At 36.5% G+C, this 19,342-nt stretch overlaps 2 protein-coding genes across 5 annotated transcripts in view; one reads left to right on the top strand and one right to left on the bottom strand.

Annotated features, from left to right (window-relative positions):
- nrsn1l (neurensin 1-like) overlaps nt 1-17,319 on the top strand; it is a 144,027-nt gene extending 126,708 nt beyond the window's left edge. The window contains exons 1-3 of one of the 4 annotated variants that reach the window (XM_083544441.1): nt 10,288-10,530; nt 14,172-14,357; nt 15,499-17,319. In XM_083544441.1, coding sequence (XP_083400567.1) covers nt 14,181-14,357; nt 15,499-15,903 — 582 coding nt within the window. In that variant the 5' untranslated portion in view covers nt 10,288-10,530; nt 14,172-14,180 and the 3' untranslated portion in view covers nt 15,904-17,319. Of the gene's footprint in view, nt 1-10,287; nt 10,531-12,185; nt 12,441-13,439; nt 14,358-15,498 lie in introns of those variants that run through there. The other 3 variants (XM_083544440.1, XM_083544443.1, XM_083544442.1) reach the window with 3 other exon arrangements.
- lpcat1 (lysophosphatidylcholine acyltransferase 1) overlaps nt 15,098-19,342 on the bottom strand; it is a 29,464-nt gene continuing 25,219 nt past the window's right edge. Inside the window, exon 15 of the mRNA XM_083544334.1 lies at nt 15,098-15,754. The gene's annotated coding sequence lies outside the window, so the exon portion shown is untranslated. The remainder of the gene's footprint in view (nt 15,755-19,342) is intronic.

Raw genomic sequence — 19,342 nt, 5'->3', positions numbered from 1 at the left:
TGTGCTGTGGCACAATTGCACACATGCAAAATTGATACGCACCCATTACAGAGTTCTTTCCATTGGATAATTTTTACTCAGTGTACTTGGATCATGGATCCAGCATAGAGTCCCTGAAGATTTGAAATTTATGTTAAGTCTCATCCTTCCTTAAAAGGATTTGGGTATGGTAGATTTGAAGCTGAAAAGCTGCTGCTGTGATCTTAAAGACTGCCCTGTGCTCATCACTCAAGCTTTTTTCAAAATGGGCTTATTCTCGTGCTACTAAAATAACATTGAACTGAATTTATTCATGTTTCGGTTTACTATTTTTCTTTCCAGTTGTGGCATTTCTGTTTTCTGTTCAAATCTGTTATCATTTTTCAATCAAATGTATACCCTAAAAGCAGAAACTCCTATAATAAATTGTGTTTGGTAATTTTTCATATCAGTGCCTTTCACCCACATGCCCATACCTCGATGCAAAACCGCTGATTAATACCATATGCACATCTACAAGCCTGAACACACATCAGGCTTGTGTCCACCAAATGTCACACCGTGTCCATAATATCCCATAAAATTTAAATATTAATTTAGGCCAAATTGACCTTACAGCTTAATGACTGTAGCTAATGCCATGCAGTTCCACCCTCTCGGAGGAGGACAAACAGAGCTTCGCACTCCTCTCGTAATGCTAATTCAGCACATGACTGTGGTACTGGGCAGCATGGCAGCACGGGCATCCGTTCAGTCGGACCTCCGGGGGCCCCCAACATGAAGCCATGGAAGACAGCAGATGTTGCAGACCCCCACCTATTTCCCCCTTTCTCTCCACACACACATACTCCTGCCCTCAGGCTGTGTGTGGTTTAAGCTCAGTGCATGGGACGAATGGACAGATGGCAGGGGGTGAGGAGAGAGCCGAATGCATGTGCCAGCACCGGAGCCCTAGATGCGCATGACATGTTTACCACTGTGGATTGAAATGAACAAAATGTGCCCTTTAATGTTGATGGGGTTTATGCAGCGAGACTGTTAATGCAGAGGCCCGCACACACACACACACACACACACACACACACACACACACACACACACACACACACAAACACAAACACACACACACAGTACGAAATATGCCAACAAGATGCATTATTTACTATGTTAGTTACTGAAATCTGGACTGCGATGACAAAAGCGATGTTTGCATAATGAAGAAAAAAAAAAAAAAAAGACAAACTAGAAAAAAAAAAAAAACAACAAATAGAGAAGTTCTCATTTAACAAACAGGGCCCAAGGAGTAGCAGTGCATTGATTAGAATGTACATAAAAAATTGATGATGTGAAATTGTGTATATTTATTGGACTTTATATGCAGATGCATGGTAAGACTGAAACATGATGGAAGCCTAAACCATTTTCTGTATTGCACAGATGGAAAATTGCACAATTTCACTTCAACACAGGTTTTTACCAGGGTTTGTGTTGTTAAATTCCAGGCTTATACACTAATACTCTTAAAAATCTGACCATTAACTGATAAGTAGATTCAGCTGAATCAGATGCTCTATTCACATCTTATCTTACTTATCTAACTAGACCATTATCTTACCCTCAAAAATCTCACGTCATCAAAAATCCTTTGGTGGCGAGGTAATAAGCATCGGTCATGTGATGTGTTCGCATTGTAACCAAAGACAAAGTTTTGGCAGTGTCAGAAAATTTTGATTAAAATCTCAGCATGTAAGCACTCCGACAACACTAAAAACCTTGAATTACATATCCAAAATATCCTTATTTCCCCACTTTAAATAATGTTTAAGTATAGGCATCTCTGTTTTCTGTAAAACCTTGAAGCATGCTGAAAAAGAACGTAGTTATTTTCTTCACATTTTTTATTATAATCGGACATGAAGAACACATCTGTTATAGAACTGCTATTGGGATTGTCTTATACATTGTGACATGTAATAATCCTAAAATAAACCTGATTTAAAACTGCCAATAATAGAGCTTAACTTTTAACATCAATCTTTGAAAGTGAAGTGTGTCTGTGATTTCATATTAAATGCCCCATATAGTACACACATTATATGACTATAAAACTTTCTTTTCGGCTTCTCCCGTTAGGGGTCGCCACAGCGGATCCTCCGCACGTTTGATTTGGCACATGTTTTACGCTGGATGCCCTTCCTAACGCAACCCTCCCCAATTTATCCGGGCTTGGGACCGGCACTAAGAGTGGCTGGGGATGGTTCCCTAACCGGGAATCGAACCCGGGTCGCAGCGCTGCATCTTAACCACTAGACCACCAGGGGACCGCCTATATGACTATAATTAAAGTAAATCAAAAAGCAGTGAGCAAGCACAAATTATTTGCATCTAAATGTTTTATGTTAATGTCTGACAATCAATAAACTCCCACATCTTAGGACATAAATTATATAGAACAATTATATTAATTTACATATTTTAAACAGGAAAAAGACAAAGCCATCTAATGTAGCAGACAAGAGCCAAGTGTAACCAGAATTGAATTGTTAGACAGTGTGTGGTCTGGGGAGGCCATAAATGTGTAACTAGACCACCTTCACTGGTTCATGTAAGAGTTATCAAACAACAATTTTCAAATCAGTGTATTTGTACCTTAATATCTTTTTTTCATCATCAGTGGAATCTAAGGAATATTTTGTAATCTTAATCTGATTCGCCATTTGTTTTTTACATTTGTTTGCACATTTTCGCTAAAACTTGATGACCTACATTCAATTCACCCATACTTTGGAACCTTTACTCAGTCAGTCTGTTTGGCTCTCAGACCTCTGACTAACAGATCACCTTCTGAAAAGATGAAAAGCTTTAGAAAGTCATGCTAATGCCGCCTTCAACTCCATCACGCTAGTCATCCTGTTGCATCGTTTCATTTAGTTTTGAAGTCTTTTGTCTTTCTAATTCCATGATGGACTTATTCATATGGGGCTAAATGTTAAACATAAATATGACACTGTGAATCAGGACAAGAGCAAAGCCTGTGAGCCAGTGCTACATTCAAACATTAACTTTTCACAGCAATAACAAGTATAATGCGTTAACGAACAAATTAACACAGCGATTATTAAGCACCTCCCAGCATCATTCGATATAAACATTTTCTTTAAACATTTCAATCATATAAAAAGTTTGATGTTTTAGAGATAGGATGTCTTTCTTTTATTTTGAGTGTGAAAATGAATTACTTTTTTTGCACAAAAGAAACAAAAATGTGTAAATGTGTCAGTTACACGCTATTTTTAGTGTTGAAAATGGCCTCAGGTGTATAAGAGCTGGAAAGTCACCAGAATTACACTGAACTGTGGACACTCAGGATTACAGTTTGGCCACCAGAAAAGTGCAACTTCTTCCAGGACGTTCTATAAATGGTGCAGTTTAGGGTGATATCGCCATCTAGTGTTCACACACATTGCTCCACAGATATCCCTGCACTTCTTCAATATTTCTCTACAGCATTTCGGCTTCTTCAAAATGTAGGCCACCGTGTCTAGAAAGGGGACACAGGCCCATTGCTAAATCCCAAATGATTATGTTCTGAAAAACTGCACTACATGTGGTACAGAAGCAGTTATTTCAGACTATTACTGTATTTAATGGACCTATAAAGAAAACATAGACTTTACCAGTGTTAGTACACTGTTCTGTTCGCTAGGAACTGTAGAATTTGTTATATGCCTTTTAGCAATGGAACACTATGGAAGTTAATAGAAAGATGAATAGACACATACATATAATCACTTTGACTTATCTGATTATTTGTAATTATTTTATTTAAATAATATTTTAAATTATGATTAATTGTAACCAGTTATAGTAAGCAGTAAAGGGGTACAACCTTTCATCCAAAAACCGATTATCAATGCATTTTTGTTCCTTATTTATAGAAATGTCTATTGTTTGACCATGTGGATGATGTAATATATCTATTTCCCTGAAGTCACGTGCAGTATCAGGAGTATTGCTGCCTCTAAGTGCAACCTTGAAAATTCATAATTCCCGACATGAGGTTTATAATATTTTAGCTTGAGGAAGAAAACAGAAAGAAAATCAAATATGGAAACCAAGTCTGCATACTAATATTATAAAAAACAAAACTGAAAGAATTACTATTTATAGATTTGCAAGATTTTTTTCAAGCTCAAAACATGTATGAATACCTGCTATGTGAATATCTTAATATGGGTGAAAAACTATTTACACCTGGACATCCACAACATAGCTAATCTTTTCTGTCTGTCTGTCTGTCTGTCTGTCTGTCTGTCTGTCTGTCTGTCTGTCAACAATCTGTCCAAGCATCTATAAGTCTGTTCATCCAGCTCTCTGTGTATTTACTGTTTCTGTCTGGCTGTCTATTTTTCTGTCCTTCTGCAATGTTGTTTTTCTGTCTTGCGTCCATCCTTCTGACTGATGGACTGTTCATTCATCCATCTATCCATCCAACCCGTTCTCATTCTTTGTCTGCCTGTCTGTCTAGTTATCTGTCTGTCACAATGCATATTTTCTCTTTGTCTTGCATCCATCCCCCTGTCAGATGAACTGTCCATTCATCTATCCATCCATCCCTCCTTTCACCCATTGTGTGTTTGTATTAGGTCACTGGTTTTACAGGTTCTTAGAAAAGAAAAAGAAAAAGGAAGCGCAAGCTAAATTATAGTAGGAAACATGCCACTATCATTGTTGCTAATTATTCATTACTGTAGCTAGCACTAAAAGTCTCATATGTCATGTCAATTGCACATTTACTTCAAACCTTATTCACCAATGGGAATCAATCCCTGCAAACTCACCCATTTGGGATTAAACTCAATTAAAATAAACAAAAAAAGCAAATCCAGTTTAAAGCACATCCTTCATCTGAAGCAAAGCGGAGAGTAGTGAACAAGGCCAAGTTATTATGTTAGGAATTTTGCTTTAATGTGTTTTATTTCAGTATGTTTATATGTGAACCATCAGAGCATAATATGTCTGTCAGGAGAAACCACAGTTAAGGTTCTGGGCCGGTGACCAGAAACTTCCCCTGTTACTTATTTAAGCCAACTTTTAAGCTGCATCTGAAATAAGTAAATAAAATGTCTTAAATGCTTTGGAATACTGCACTCCATCCATCATAGACACTTTTACCGACTAGCAGATTTTTACAAAAGTCAGTTGAATGTGGCTTCAGGACACGGTGATGAGTAAAGAGCATCATTAATGTAGTCAGTGCTGCATTAATGACTACACCAGAAGCTGCAGTCCATCTAACTAGAGCGTGCTGAATGTACTAATTGCTTTCTCTGTTGCTCATGTGCTGATTAATATTTAATCTTAATAAAATCTCTCATTTATGTTGTCTTTATGCTTACACTTATCAGTCTAGTTTGTGGCACTCATTAAATCATTTTTGCTTCTTGTATCTGTTTAAGAATTCTTATATAGTCCAGAGGAAACTTTTAATTTTTTCATGTTATGGTTAATTGTGACAAAGATTTCTGTCGGCCCATAAGAAAGATTTTTACTTAACGAGTGAAAATGGGTGAAAATCGCTTGCCCTGCCTTTTTCTTTAGTTTAGGGAATGTGAATATTAAAACTATGCAGGCGAGCCTTGGCCCTGGAGTATGTGCATAATGTGCTCATTATGTCGGCAAGTCAGCCAAGTATAAATGTCATCGTCACCAATGCTTTTTTTCTCGCACTTCAACCGGATCTGACATATGAAGAACTTAGACAGCTGCTGTTGTGGGGAAACCGAGAACGGTTCAAAAAGTCATGGGCCATGTTTCATGACTTGGATGTAAGTATTGCCTACATCACACAAGTGGCTACATGACGAAGAAGATAGAAAGGAAGAAATTCAAAGCACACTTTAACAGAAAGGTTTTTTCTTTGTAGCAAGCGGGTCCTCATTACTCTCAGCCTCAGACTCTACACCCATGGGATATGGATTGTCTGATATCTTTTGTGGCCCTTTTCTGGCCTCAACCTTTAGAATCCTGAACATTGCGATCCTCATTTTTGTGTATATGCATTAATAATAGCAGACACTTAATGCTTTGGTAAGATACAGACACTGGAGTGAAGTGCACCGAATACTGTACTATAAAAAAAAAATTAAGGTTTTAAGGTGAAAAAAGTATAGTATGTAAATAAGATAATCTTGTGTTTTTACCAGAGGCAAAATACAGTGACATTGTGGCAACTCTCTGCCCTGAGGACATTTTAAATAAATTAGAAATCATTAAAAACTACTTACAGCAGTTAAAGTAGCATGGTTAAAACATGGTGTGAATAGATTGACTTGGACCATGTAAAATTAAACATTACTGACATCTTTTTAAAGATAAATTATCTACTCTGCTGGAAAGGAAAAAGTCCCTGTTGTTGGGAACTACTGTTATTTTTGTGTATCGCATATTGTTATTTCATTCAAATTGCCTAATCCTTATTGCTCCTGGAGCTATATAGCCAACTATATACTTATATACGCACTACTATATAGCTAAATGTTTGTAAAGAATGTGTTTGCGGCATTAAAAAGACTCCAAAAAGCAAGCTCCAAAAAGACATGGTGTGATATGGTGTGATGGTGCCTGTATAGTGTACTAGACTCAATAGGTTGTTTTACATTTGCTAGACAACAAAACACCTATGAGCTTGCAGAAAGCCTCTACCTTTTGTTGATGAAGTTGCTTTTTATTCGTGGGATTATTTTTTTATTTATTATCATATATTATTATTTTTCATTTTGCTCTGGTTCTTATCTGTGAACAGATCTGCCTTCCATACTTACTGTTTTGAAAAAGATATTGCATCAGCTCAGGGTGCAAAAGCTAAGCTTCTAATGCCGGTAATCATGTCAAATCCATTCTTTGACCTTTCTTGAACTGAGAAACTATTGGAATGGACTATAAGATGGTCTTGGTTATTCCCCTATGCAGAAATAATAAAGGAATGGATTGTATTAAAGACAACATTGAAATGAAGGCAGTTCATCAAAACAATTGGGGTGCACTACATTTGGTGCATCCACAACTATGTAAAGACTGTCAATACTAGGCTGAAACAGATAAAAACAACCCCCTTAGTGGGAAAGATTGCCCCACTGAATTTAAATGAACATTGAATGTCCACATAGATGTTCGCAAAAAATAAGGGCAAGAACTTTCATTTGGAGAGGAGCCTGAATCTGTCCAAAATGACCATGCTATTTGGTGGAGGCTTATAGGAGTCAGTCCAAGTATGGTAGTATTTTTACACACTAGTGCAGCTATGTGTGAAGGCATAAGATGTATAAAACTCTAAGATAGTGCCCGGAGAAAACCTGACTCAACAGGGATAATGAGGGGTGAACACAGGCCTCTGCAGTGAACAGTGTATTGAATAGCAAGGGGAAATCACTCAACAATAGTATCACTTAGCCACAGACCATGCTGGTAAACAAAAAATGCCAATGGAAAATCTGACATGGCAGGAGCAATGAAGGATTAATTGAAGGAAACAAGCTCCAGCTAACTTAGCAAGCTCAGCAATGAAAGTGTATGACACTTACAGGACCATTGGTGACAAATATCAAGTACTCTGAGGAGTTGTGAGAAAAAAGTGCACTCAAAAGTCAAAAGAAAAATATATAAAATCATCTAAACAAAGCAGAAAAGAAGAGTTTTGCTTTGTAGCTGCCATCAAACCACTAAGAGTGTAGCTCCATGTTGTGTATATTTGAACAAGAATTTGAGGCGAGGAGAAAAAAGTAAATGATTTATTACAAATACTTCATTATGAACTACTTAGTGACCTTATGTCTACATGCAAACCACCGAAAAATAGAAAACCATATGTATGAAAATTAGCATAAATGTGAACATTAGCATTAAATTTGACAGCAAAACAAAACCTTCATTCCAAAAAAAGTTGGGACGCTGAGTAAAATGTAAAAAAAATAACAGAATGTAGTGATTTGCAAAGATAGAATCAAATGAAATGAGGAGATTTTAAAGAACAAATTAGATGTTTCTCAATTTGATGGCTGCAAAACCTCTAAAAAACAAAAACAAAACACAGGGCCATGTTTACCACTGTGTAGTATTCAATCTGCTTTTACCATAAATCTGTATACAGTGCATCTAGAAAATATCAACTCAAGGACGGTCGGTGGAAACAGGATGCACCTGAGCTCAATTTTGAGTGTCGCGGCAAAGGCGAGTGAACACTTACATACGTGTTTTATTTGTCATCCTTTATATTTAATACATTTACAAAGATTTCAAACACCCTTCTATCACGTTGTCATTATGGGATATTCTTTGTAGAATTTTGAGGAAAATTATGAATTTAATCCATTTTGGAATAAGGCTGTAACAAAATGTAGAAAAAGTGGAAGCACTGTGAATACTTTCCAGATGCATTGCACATTTGGGAGCTAAGGATACCAGGTGCTGGACTTTTGGGAGAGGACTTTTGTTGTCCTATTTGTGTCTAATACAAGACTCTAGCTGCTCAACAGTACTGGGTCATTTTTGTGGTGTTTTTAGTTTCATGATGCATCAAATGTTTGCATTTGGTCAAAGGTCTGGACTGCAGGCAGGCAAATTCAACACCCACACTCTTCTACTATGAATTTATGCTGTTGTAATAGATGCAGTATGTAGTTAAGCATTGTCTTGCTGAAATATGCAAGGCTTTATAAATCTATATATGCACAACCTGTATATAGCTTTTAGCATTGATGGAGTTTTTCAGATGTGCAAGACGAGCATTTACCAGGCACTAATGCACCCCATGTTATTAGAGATGCAGGCTTTTGAACTGCTGATAACAAGCCGTATGGTCCCTCTTTTCTTTTGTCTGGAGAATGCAGCATCTATGGTTTCCATGGTTTCTTCTGACCACAGAACAGTTTTCCCCTTTTAGTGTCCATTTTAAAATAAGAAAGAAAACAGTGACATTTTTAGATCATGTTCACATATGGCTTCTTCTTTGCATGATAACCCGGATTTGTGGATGACACAGTAAACTTTCACATATGCTAATATCTGGAGGTGTTTCTGGCCAAGATCACAGGCATCCAGTATTGATTTCTACCCTTGTCTTTACATATTATTTTAACTGTTTGATGATAATATGTACTGTAGATGATGGGATATTCAATTCAATTTAAATTTGAATTTATTTTTTAAATTTTTTATTTAGCAATTTTGGAACATTATTCTGAAATTGTTCCACAATTTGTCGATAGTAATTAAAATGACCAATTTTTTATTTAAATTATATATTTTATGTTCTATTGTTAATAAAATAAAGGTCTATGGGATTTGCAAATATTATGCAATGATTGCATTATGGTTTTATTTATATTTTACACAGTGTTCTAACTTTTTTGGAACTGAGATTGTACCTATCTTGTAATATACAAGCAGACTTCAGGTTCTGCCTTACTGTCAAAATAAATTTGAATTTGTGCAAGTGCACCAGTATATATGTGAATTATGCACTGTGGCGGATGAATAAAATATCTCTGCTGCAGGGGAATGTCCATTATCAGAGTGTTTCCCAATCTTGGGCACAGGCATGAAATAACTGTGACTGTTATGTGGATTAGCCATAGGTAAAATGGATCTGTATCAGATCTGTGTCTGCGAGCAGGTTTCTCTGTCACTACATCCAGTTTGGTTGTATTACACCCAGAATATTAAGTTAAAAAAAAAAAAAAAAAAAAGCAAAAGACAGTGACAGTGTGCCATCTCTTTGCCCTGAGGTCATTTTAAAATGGATTAGAAATCATAAAAAAATACTCATAACCAGTTACAGCACCAAGGTTGAAACATGGTGCACATGTATTGGCTAGACCTGATAAAAAAAAGGACACTATGTACACTTTTAAATGATTAATCGTCCACCCTGCTTTAAAAGTCAGTAGTGTTATTTGTGTATTTCTAAGAAACCCAATTCCAAGTTAGGACAGGGTGTAAAATATAAATAAAAACAGAAAGCAATGATTTGCAAATCACCCATATTGTAAGAGAAAATAGAACATATATCAAATGTTTAAACCGAGGAAATGTACCATTTTAAAGATTGGTCATTTTCAATTTAATGGCTTCAACATGTTTCAAACAAAGTTGATATGGGGAAACTAAAAGCTAGAAACATAAGTGTTACTAAAAAGAAACAGCTGGAGGGAACATTTAGCAACTAATAAGGTTAATTGGCAACATGTCTGAAACATGATTAAGTACAAAAAGGATATTTTAGAGAGGCAGAGCATCTCAGAATAAAAATGGGCAAAGGGTCACCAATCAGCAACAACAAACTGTGCCTACAAATTGTGGAAGAATTTCAGAATTATGTTTCACAACATAAAATTGCAAAAAGACTTTTAATATCTTATCATCTACAGAACATAAAATCATCAACAAATTCTGAGAATCTGGAGAAATTTCTGAACATAGGGTGCTAGGGCGAAAATCAATATTGGATGTTGGTGATCTTCAGGCCCTCTGGTGACTCTGCATTAAAAACAGGTATGATTCTGTAAAGGAAATCAATGCATCGGCTCAGGAACACCTACAGAAATCTTTGTTTGCTGTGTCATACATAAATGCACATTAAAGCTCTATCATGCAAAGAAGAAACCATATCTTTACATAATCCAGAAATCTTGCCATCTTTTCTAGGCCAGAGCTCATTTCAAATTTATTGAGTTAAAGTGGAAAGCTCTTCTGTGGCCAGATAAATTGAAATGTGAAATTATTTTTGGAAACCATGGAGAAAGCATACTAATCACCAGTTCAAAAGATTGCATCGCTAATTGTATAGTGGTGCATTAGTGTCTATTCCTTGCCTACATCTGGAAAGGCATATCAATGTTGAAAGGCATATACATGTTTTAAAGCTACACATGCTTCTATTCAGAACGCTTTTTCAGGGAAGGCCTTGCATATTTTAGCAAAACAGTGCCAAACCACATACTGCATCTTCAGTATTACAACAGCGTAGCTTGGTAGTAGAAAAATCTGGGTGGTGGACTGGCTTGCCTGCAATTCATATCTTTCACCATTTGAAAACGTTTGGTGCATCATGAAACAAAAAATACAACAAAGAAGTCCCAAGACTGTTGAACAGCTAGAATCCTGCATCAGACATAAATGGGACAACATTCCTCTCCCCAAATTCCAGCAACTGGTATTCTCAGTTCCCAGACATATACTAGACTGTTGTTAAAAGAAGAGGGAATACCACACAATGTTAAATATGGCCCTTTCTCAACTTTTTTAAGATGTATTGCAGCCATTCAATTAAAAATTGCATTTTTTCACTTAAAAGTCTAAATGTTCTTAGTTTAAGCATTTAATATTTTCTTTGTTTTACTGTGAATAAAATGAGTTTATATGATTTGCAATTCAACAATACTGTTCTTTCATTCAAACTGCCTCATCCTGTGGTTCTTCGCCTATTTTATAGCTAAAGGCTTGTAGATATCTGATATAATAGAACAATATTGGCACATTTTAAATGATAAATGTACCTGGGTGAAAAACCCAGTTTAGTCTAAAACACAGGGTTTTTAATCTGGTGTCTTCCCAGCTTTCTTATTAATTTTGTTTGTTTGTTTGTTTGTTTGTTTGTTATTTAACTTGTATACTGTAGCATTAGAATAAGGTAATTTTCTTTCAGCTGTTCAAAGATAAACTACCAGCCCAAGAGTTTACCTTGTTTTGGAAGCAGGTAGTTGGTCTGACCTAGCTGTTGTTGTCTATTTTTTGTTGTTGTTTGCTAGTTTGAGTATACCATCTGAATATCAGATTATAAATACTTTATCGTTGACTATTTAGCTTGTCGATACACACATTTTATAAGTGTTGGCTTGTCCTCTAGACTGTAGCTAGAAAAGCCAAGGCCTATGGATTATGTATATTGTACAGTTATATTTCATGTGGGTATCAGTTTGTAAAAGGGTTTCTGTACAAAGCTTTAATTTTCATTTAATTTTTTTCCTAAATGCACCACACAATACAGCCCGAATAACACAGTTGATATAACATAGACTAGAAATTATTATTTAAATTAAAATAATATTTGTAAATATATATTTATTCCATTAATAGTTTGATAGTTTATTAAGTAGAAGAATCATAGAAAATCCACATTTTTTGCTATATTAAAGTAGATTATAAATAGTGCTTTTCAGGTCACCATAGTTACCACAGATGGCCATTTTGCCACGATAATATGAGCAATGGGACGCCGCCTTGGCGAATGACTAATGGCTTCGGAGTGCTTTGGCTATATTACGGAAGATAGTGCGAGGTTTTCATTAATTTATTTCTTCATTTATTTATTTATTTCCTTGCTTGTGGCGAGGAGGAGCGAGCATGGGACGCATCGGAAGCGGATGAAGCCGTGTTGAGGATCAGCACAGCCTTCAGACTGGGTATAGCTTTGGGTTTTTTTCTGTAATTTACCTCAGAGAAATCATAGCGCAGCGACCGTTAAGTTTACAAGGATGTAAATGCACACCGGTTTGAATTTAAATTGTAACCGTCGACGCGCGCGCACTAACGGCTGCTCGCCAAAGCGGTGTAACAGCAGTGAATGGAAAGAGCGCGAGAAATAATACAGTGCGTGTCTCTGTGGTTGTGTGTGTGTGTGTGTGTGTGTGTGTTGTTTATTTAGCTATTATTTAATGTTTAGTGGTTACTGGTAAATAAAAGCTTAAATAAATTAAAATGCTTATGTTCAGAAGTCTTGCATACTACTGAGGCATCATAACCTGTTGAACCATGTTGAAAATCAGTATTTTTGTTGTTGTTGTTGTTTAGATCAGAAGAGGCATTTTGGTCTCCTTTGGGTTTGCATTGAAATAAAAACACCTGATTTGAGGCAGGACGAAATGGATTCTGGACTAAATACTGTTTGTGTTATAGTATATAAAACAATAAATAAATTGATTGCATAATTTTGAACCAAAAGTCAGATGTTGTGATCCTGATGGAGCCAGAAATCCTAAGCCGGGTTTCCAAAAAACATCTTGAGTAGGAGTTTAGTGATATTTGCAGAGTATTGATGGATGATGGTGCAAACAGGAAGATAGAAATTATATATAATATTGTATTATTGTGCGTTGTATAACGGTGATCCTAATACTGGGGTGCTCCAACCATACAAGAGTGTGTGTGTGTGTGTGTGTGTGTGTGTGTGTGTGTGTGTGTGTGTGTGTGTGTGTGTGTGTGTGACTCATCAGTGGGTGACCAGTTACCTTCTGGAGAGTAACAACACCAGGCATCCACAGATCACACTGACGTTCAGACAGAGAGCAAAAAGACAGAATAACGACAGTCAATATGTTTTAAGAGATAAAGACCGAGAATTTGCTATCGTGATTACAGCATGTACACTTGAATATAATATTTATATATAAAAAAATTAACAAAAGATCAAATAAAAAAACATTTTCAGGTAAAAAGTCATCTCGTCAAAATGTACAAAGTGTGTTTCTCCAGTTAAAAGTTATGTTGCATAGACTGAAGTCAAGTTTATTTCTATAGCGCTTTTCACAACAAGACATTGTCTCAAATGCCTTTACAGAAATTAACAGTTAAGGTGAACAGTGTGTATTTATCCCTGATGAGCAGCCATGGTGACTGTGACCCGGAAAACTCCCTTAGATGTTATGAGGAAGAAACCTTGAGAGGAAACAGACTCAAAAGGGGAACCCATCCTCATTTGGGTGACATCAAGAGTGTGATCATAAATCTTTAAGCAATACAGAACACTGGAGAATGAGAACTAACATGAGCACCGGAGTGTAAGATTATGAGTAATGTTCTTTCTACAGTCTTATACAGTCATTTGTGGTTATAAAACTAGGCGCAACTGAGCAACTCATAAAATAGCTCAACAATCATCACAGATCCAACACCAGCTTCTCCATGCCAGAGCCTTTAAACACTCAACTGAAGATTAATATCTGATTGAATGTTAATAATTACCATATCTGGGCATACAATTTTACGGACAGACTATAGCGTACACTCACTGTCATCATTAATATTTATATAGATTCATTTGCATTGCGTATTTTCTATTTCATACAAACATTCCATACAGCATTTCCTTTCACATTTATTATTTATAAGCGAACTTTATTTTTTTGTGTTCGCAGGTCTACAATATGGCCTCTTACTCAGAGGTGCATGGGCCAGAGCGTGCTAAAAGTATTCCAGGCTATAGGTTTGGGGTGCGTTCCTACCTGCACTATTTTTATGAGGAGTGTACAGCCTCTGTATGGAACCAGGAGGATGTTCAGAACCAGCGTTCATACCAGTGGTGGAGCTCAGGCCTCTGCAAGGTAGGGACATTTTACATCTATTGGTGTTTGAGATTTCAGTTTTTTTTTTTATGAGTTTATTTACTCTTTTTTTTTGTGGCAGGGTGTCCTAATACTGTTTTTAATGCACCGATACAAACTTCTTTTCCCTGGCTTCCTTGGGGGAATTTCTTTTTTCACTTCAATTTGAAAATTGTGCCAATTGTTTGGTAAGCCTGGAGGAATGGGTCAATATGATTGTCAGCTTCATCACCAGATTTTAACTACCGATCTGAAATGGTATTTTCAAATATGCAGTATTTAGTCTATTTGAATGAAACCCAATTATCTTTTCTTGTTTTTGCATAGTTCAATTTAACATAGTTTTACAGGTAAGAACTTATGGGTGCGAACCAAAATGTCTTGGATTTGGATGTGATTTTCTCAATCCAATTCTAATCAATCTCTATTGGATTTCTAGCGCTTTCAAAAATTTATTATATCTGATCTAATCCGATTAGATCCCAAATCAACCCAGCTTCAAGAAGCGAACCAAATATGATGTGTAAAAAGGTTGCTGCAATATACAAAGAAGTGAAAATAAAACATGAAATATGAATAAAATACTCTGTGTTTTCAGACTTACACTTACCTCAGCCAATATGTTTGTTTGATTTTTGTAAATTTTGTGCAGGATGGAACTATTCTAAACCAAATAGCAATTAAACCAAAAGTATACATTTTGCTATGCTTCAGACTTTGCAAATGACATGGTAAAATGATATGGTGGTCGACTTTATTATACTAGTATAGCTCTGATCTAGTTATAGTTTTGCAATCATTTTCAGTTGATTAAAAAAACAAGGAAATAAAAAAACAAAGGTTTTATAACTGTAACACTGACAGTGTATCTGTTGGAGCTCATTGTGTCAGCTATGAATAACAGATTGGCTATTGATTGCCTTCTTTTGCTGGCTAGTTAGCAAGCTATACATTTATCTAGGCGACATGACTATGTACATAGTTTGAATGAAATCTTGCAACCAAGGTGAATTTGCTCCCAGTAAAACACATTCAGTTATACATGTTCCCTACTGTGTGTAAACGTTTGTGTTAAAAACTACTTGCAACTACTACACTACTTTAATGCAGAGTTAGTCATAGCTCTTCCTCTGCCTTTCAGATTTCTCTTGCAGTTGGAACTGTCCTGTTAGCTGTCGGTTTGGTGATGTTGGCGGTGGGTTTTGCCGTTCCAACTCGAATTGAGGCATTCGGCGAGGGAGAATTGCTCTTTGTGGATCGCCATGCCATGCGATACAACAAGGCCCTGAACATGTGTGTACAGGCCGGCACTGGGATGCTGACCCTGGGGGGCCTAATGATGACCGCTGGTCTGCTGTTCTCTGCGTTCTCCAAACCCACAACCAGTCCACAGCCTCCTGGGAAAGAAAAAAAGGGCATCATTGGAAGGGGAGGTGGAGCAGATGGAAGGAGCCCCACCAATGTTCTCACTAAAGCTCCCAGTCCAGCTGCAGGTGATGTAGCTGTCCCTGTTGCTCTCTCTAAAGTAGAGAATGTCCAACCATAAGTAAACTTAAGAGTCCTATTCCACTAAAGACCTGGATACACTATGCCAGTTTGCTCTGAAGTAACTATTTGGTGTTAAGTAAGGAAGTGCATTTGAGACAAAATTTTAAGTAAGGAATAAAACCTGATAGTGTGTGCTGACACTAAATTGGATTTTAGAGGTCTAAAATAAAACAGCTCAAAATGTCCTATTTTTCTTATACCACAGTAAATTGTCAACAGTTTAATTTAATGTTGAGGAATGAGCATTAGACAAGTTCTTATAACAGCTATAAATATAGATTCCTTCACCAGCCTTTTTGCCTCTTTCTTGAAGTTACTAATTCATAAGGTGGAGCTTGTCATGTAACAGAGAAACAAGAAATTACAAACTCCTCTAAACTTAAGACTTTCCTGTAGCAGAAAACCTATTAATTATTACATGGTACAGATACTAAAGACTAATTAAATAAATGTTAATGAAATACCTGTTTGCAGAAATTTCACCATATCAACCATATCAACAGTCATATGTTTGTTATATTAAATACTGTTATTTATTTATTTATTTATTTATTTATTTATTTATTTATTTATTTATTTATTAACCTTAAGAAGTTTGTCTGCTATATAACTCTATTTATACATAATTCATGAGGTATTAAAATCAGTGCATTAATATAAATCTGTGATGTCCAACACTGATGTACCATTATAGAAAATTAATCAACACCTTTGGGTTTAAAAATTCGACAACGCTGTGATATAATAAAGAATGAAACATTTCTGCTTCTGCTGTTTCTGTCCGAACAAAAAATAGATCTGCTGCGGCAGAAAACAAGAAATTTCTAATAAAATTTTTATCAGAAGCATATTATTGCAGTTTGTCTTTGCAGTTGTTTTATTTTTATTTGCGCAAGTTGGCAACCGAGTATATTTTAAAGGTAAAATTATATAAATGCAAGGCAATGATTTAATGTATAAAATATATTGTCAGGAGACTCGCTATGAAGGACTGACTTTGTGTATCCAGGCCTTTTCAAGCTACAGGGGAAAAATAGGGTTAATATATTCAAGAAGAGAGAAGTGCAGTTGTTTCTCGTGTAATAGTCTGTGCAGTTTTAGACAAATTTATTATCTGGTTTTGATTTCAAAACAAAGCAAATGTGAGTAGTTTGTCTTTAGTTTTTGTGGATTTTATCACCGTCAAATCGAACGGTGAAAGCAGCAGGGTGAAGTGGCACAGCTCACAGAACCACACACTGTGTTGATTTCTCATTTAATAAACTTGCAGTCATTATGTTAAATCTTTCTGTACTGTTTTTTTGTTTTGTTTTTTTTTTCTTTCTTTGACTGCATTTCATTTTATTATTGCAGGAAAAGCTTGATTTGATGGCCCCTTCCCAAACATGGTTAATAAATTATCAGCATGCTCAAATTGTGCTGTGTGTAGGACCCTTTTTGTATCTATAATTTATTTATCTTTTACAATAAATCTTGTGTACCAGTGATGCCACCTCTATGGCTTTAAAGAAAATTCTGCTCCTGCTCAATGGCTATCACCAGGTCAGATATCTCAGAAGCTGTAAACAGACTCAGGAAACACAACAATGAGTCATTCCATCATTTCTGCTTCTCTCCCTCCTCCCCCAAAGTGAGTCATCCCTTCTCATCCGCCATTCACAGTATACAGTTCAGGGGCCATTAACAATCAATTACTCAGCATGCAAAACCAAAGTGCTCACTACACTGCCCTTATGTGCCTGAATGTGGAACATGTATGCAGAACAATAAAAAAAATCCAGGTGTATTTCCCTTCTGGTCTTATAGATTATATTTCAATAAGTTACACAGTGCAGACGTTGGTGTCATCACCAGCAACCTGACATCCACTGATTTTTGACAGTCCGTAGTCTTTTCAGTTGTCTTTCAGCCTCAGACCAGTGAACACACTGATTCGAGGCATTCCTCTACACAGGACGGATGTCTTCATAACTAGAAAGCGTGGCTGTGTATCCAGCCCCTTCCCATCGTGAGCCCGGGGAAGCTCAGTCAGTGGAACAGAGTGCAGTGAGAGAAGTGTGCTCCAGGGAAAATGAGATGAGAAGGTAACGCTCCATTGATCAGGCGTCTGTATATGACTCATCTTTGTGAGGGATGAGCAGATATGTTTCCATTCCCTTTTTAAGACACCACTGTTTTCACTACATCTGATAATGGGTATACTGCAGTGGGGTCGGGGTTTGTGCGCAAAATTGAAACCAGCAGTAAACAAGTAAGAGAAAAGTAGGATTATGAATTCTTACTACACTTAATTTAAGGACACAAATCAATATCTGTTCAGTAGTATGGTCATCTATGGTGGGATCTTTGAATAAAAAAATGCCATGCGATATATTGTGCAGATGTAATGAAGTGTACAGTGTATAGCTGTTGTTTACCAACTGGTCGCCAACGTATTTTGCAGTTTAACACAAAAACTTACATCCAAATACAATGAGATTTTTTACCATCTGGAAAAACTTAAAAAATTAAGGACTGACTTCATGTCACTAATGTTATGTTTTAGGCATTGAACTCTATTGTACAATAAATTGCATTGTTTCTCATTGTATTATACACCGATCAGACATCACGTGATAGCCACTGATCAGGCATAACATTATGACCACCTGCCTAATATTGTGTTGGTCCCCCTTTTGCTAGCAAAACAGTTCTGACCTGTCGAGCATCAATGAGCCTTGGCCGCCCATGACCCTGTTGACGGTTCACCACCGTTCCTTCCCTTGGCCGCTTTTGATAGATACTGACTACTGCAGACCGGGAACATCCCACAAGAGCTGCACTTTTGGAGATGCTCTGACCGAGTCGTCTAGACATCACAATTTGTCGAACTTCCCCATTTTTTTGTTTCTAACACATCAACATTTAGGACAAAATGTTTACTTGTTGCCTAATAAATCCCACACACCAACAGGTGCCATGCTGAGATAATCAGTGTTATTCACTCACCGGTTATAATGTGAGGTCATAATTTTATGTCTGATTAGTGTAAGCTTTACTAAACTAGAACTTGCATTAGTTAAGCAGATAAAAGGAGTAAATATTTATTTATTACCTAATATCAAATAATAAATGAGAGGAATAATGGCATGAATAAGGACTTTATTTGTTACATTGTGTTTGGTATAATGCAATTTATCTTTGACCCATGGCCCTTCATAGGAAAGGGTTTGGGCCCCTCTGTTTTTGATAGTATATATTCAAATAAGATATATACAAATGCCTTATACACTTACTCCTGCCTGCCATCATCCAATCAGTAAATCTACTACGTACAGATCTAGAGATTCCATTAATGTTCTCTTCAACCAACCGAATGTGATCCAAGATCTACTCTGACAATGAGACTGAAAACATCACCTAGTCTTTCTTCAGTCTAGTTACAACGAGCCTGTACA

This window comes from Silurus aristotelis (genome assembly GCF_946808225.1).
Source record: "Silurus aristotelis genome assembly, chromosome: 6".
Lineage (NCBI taxonomy): Eukaryota > Metazoa > Chordata > Actinopteri > Siluriformes > Siluridae > Silurus > Silurus aristotelis.
The sequence above is the reverse complement of the archived record's forward strand: the minus strand, read 5'-3'. Positions and strand labels throughout refer to the sequence as shown.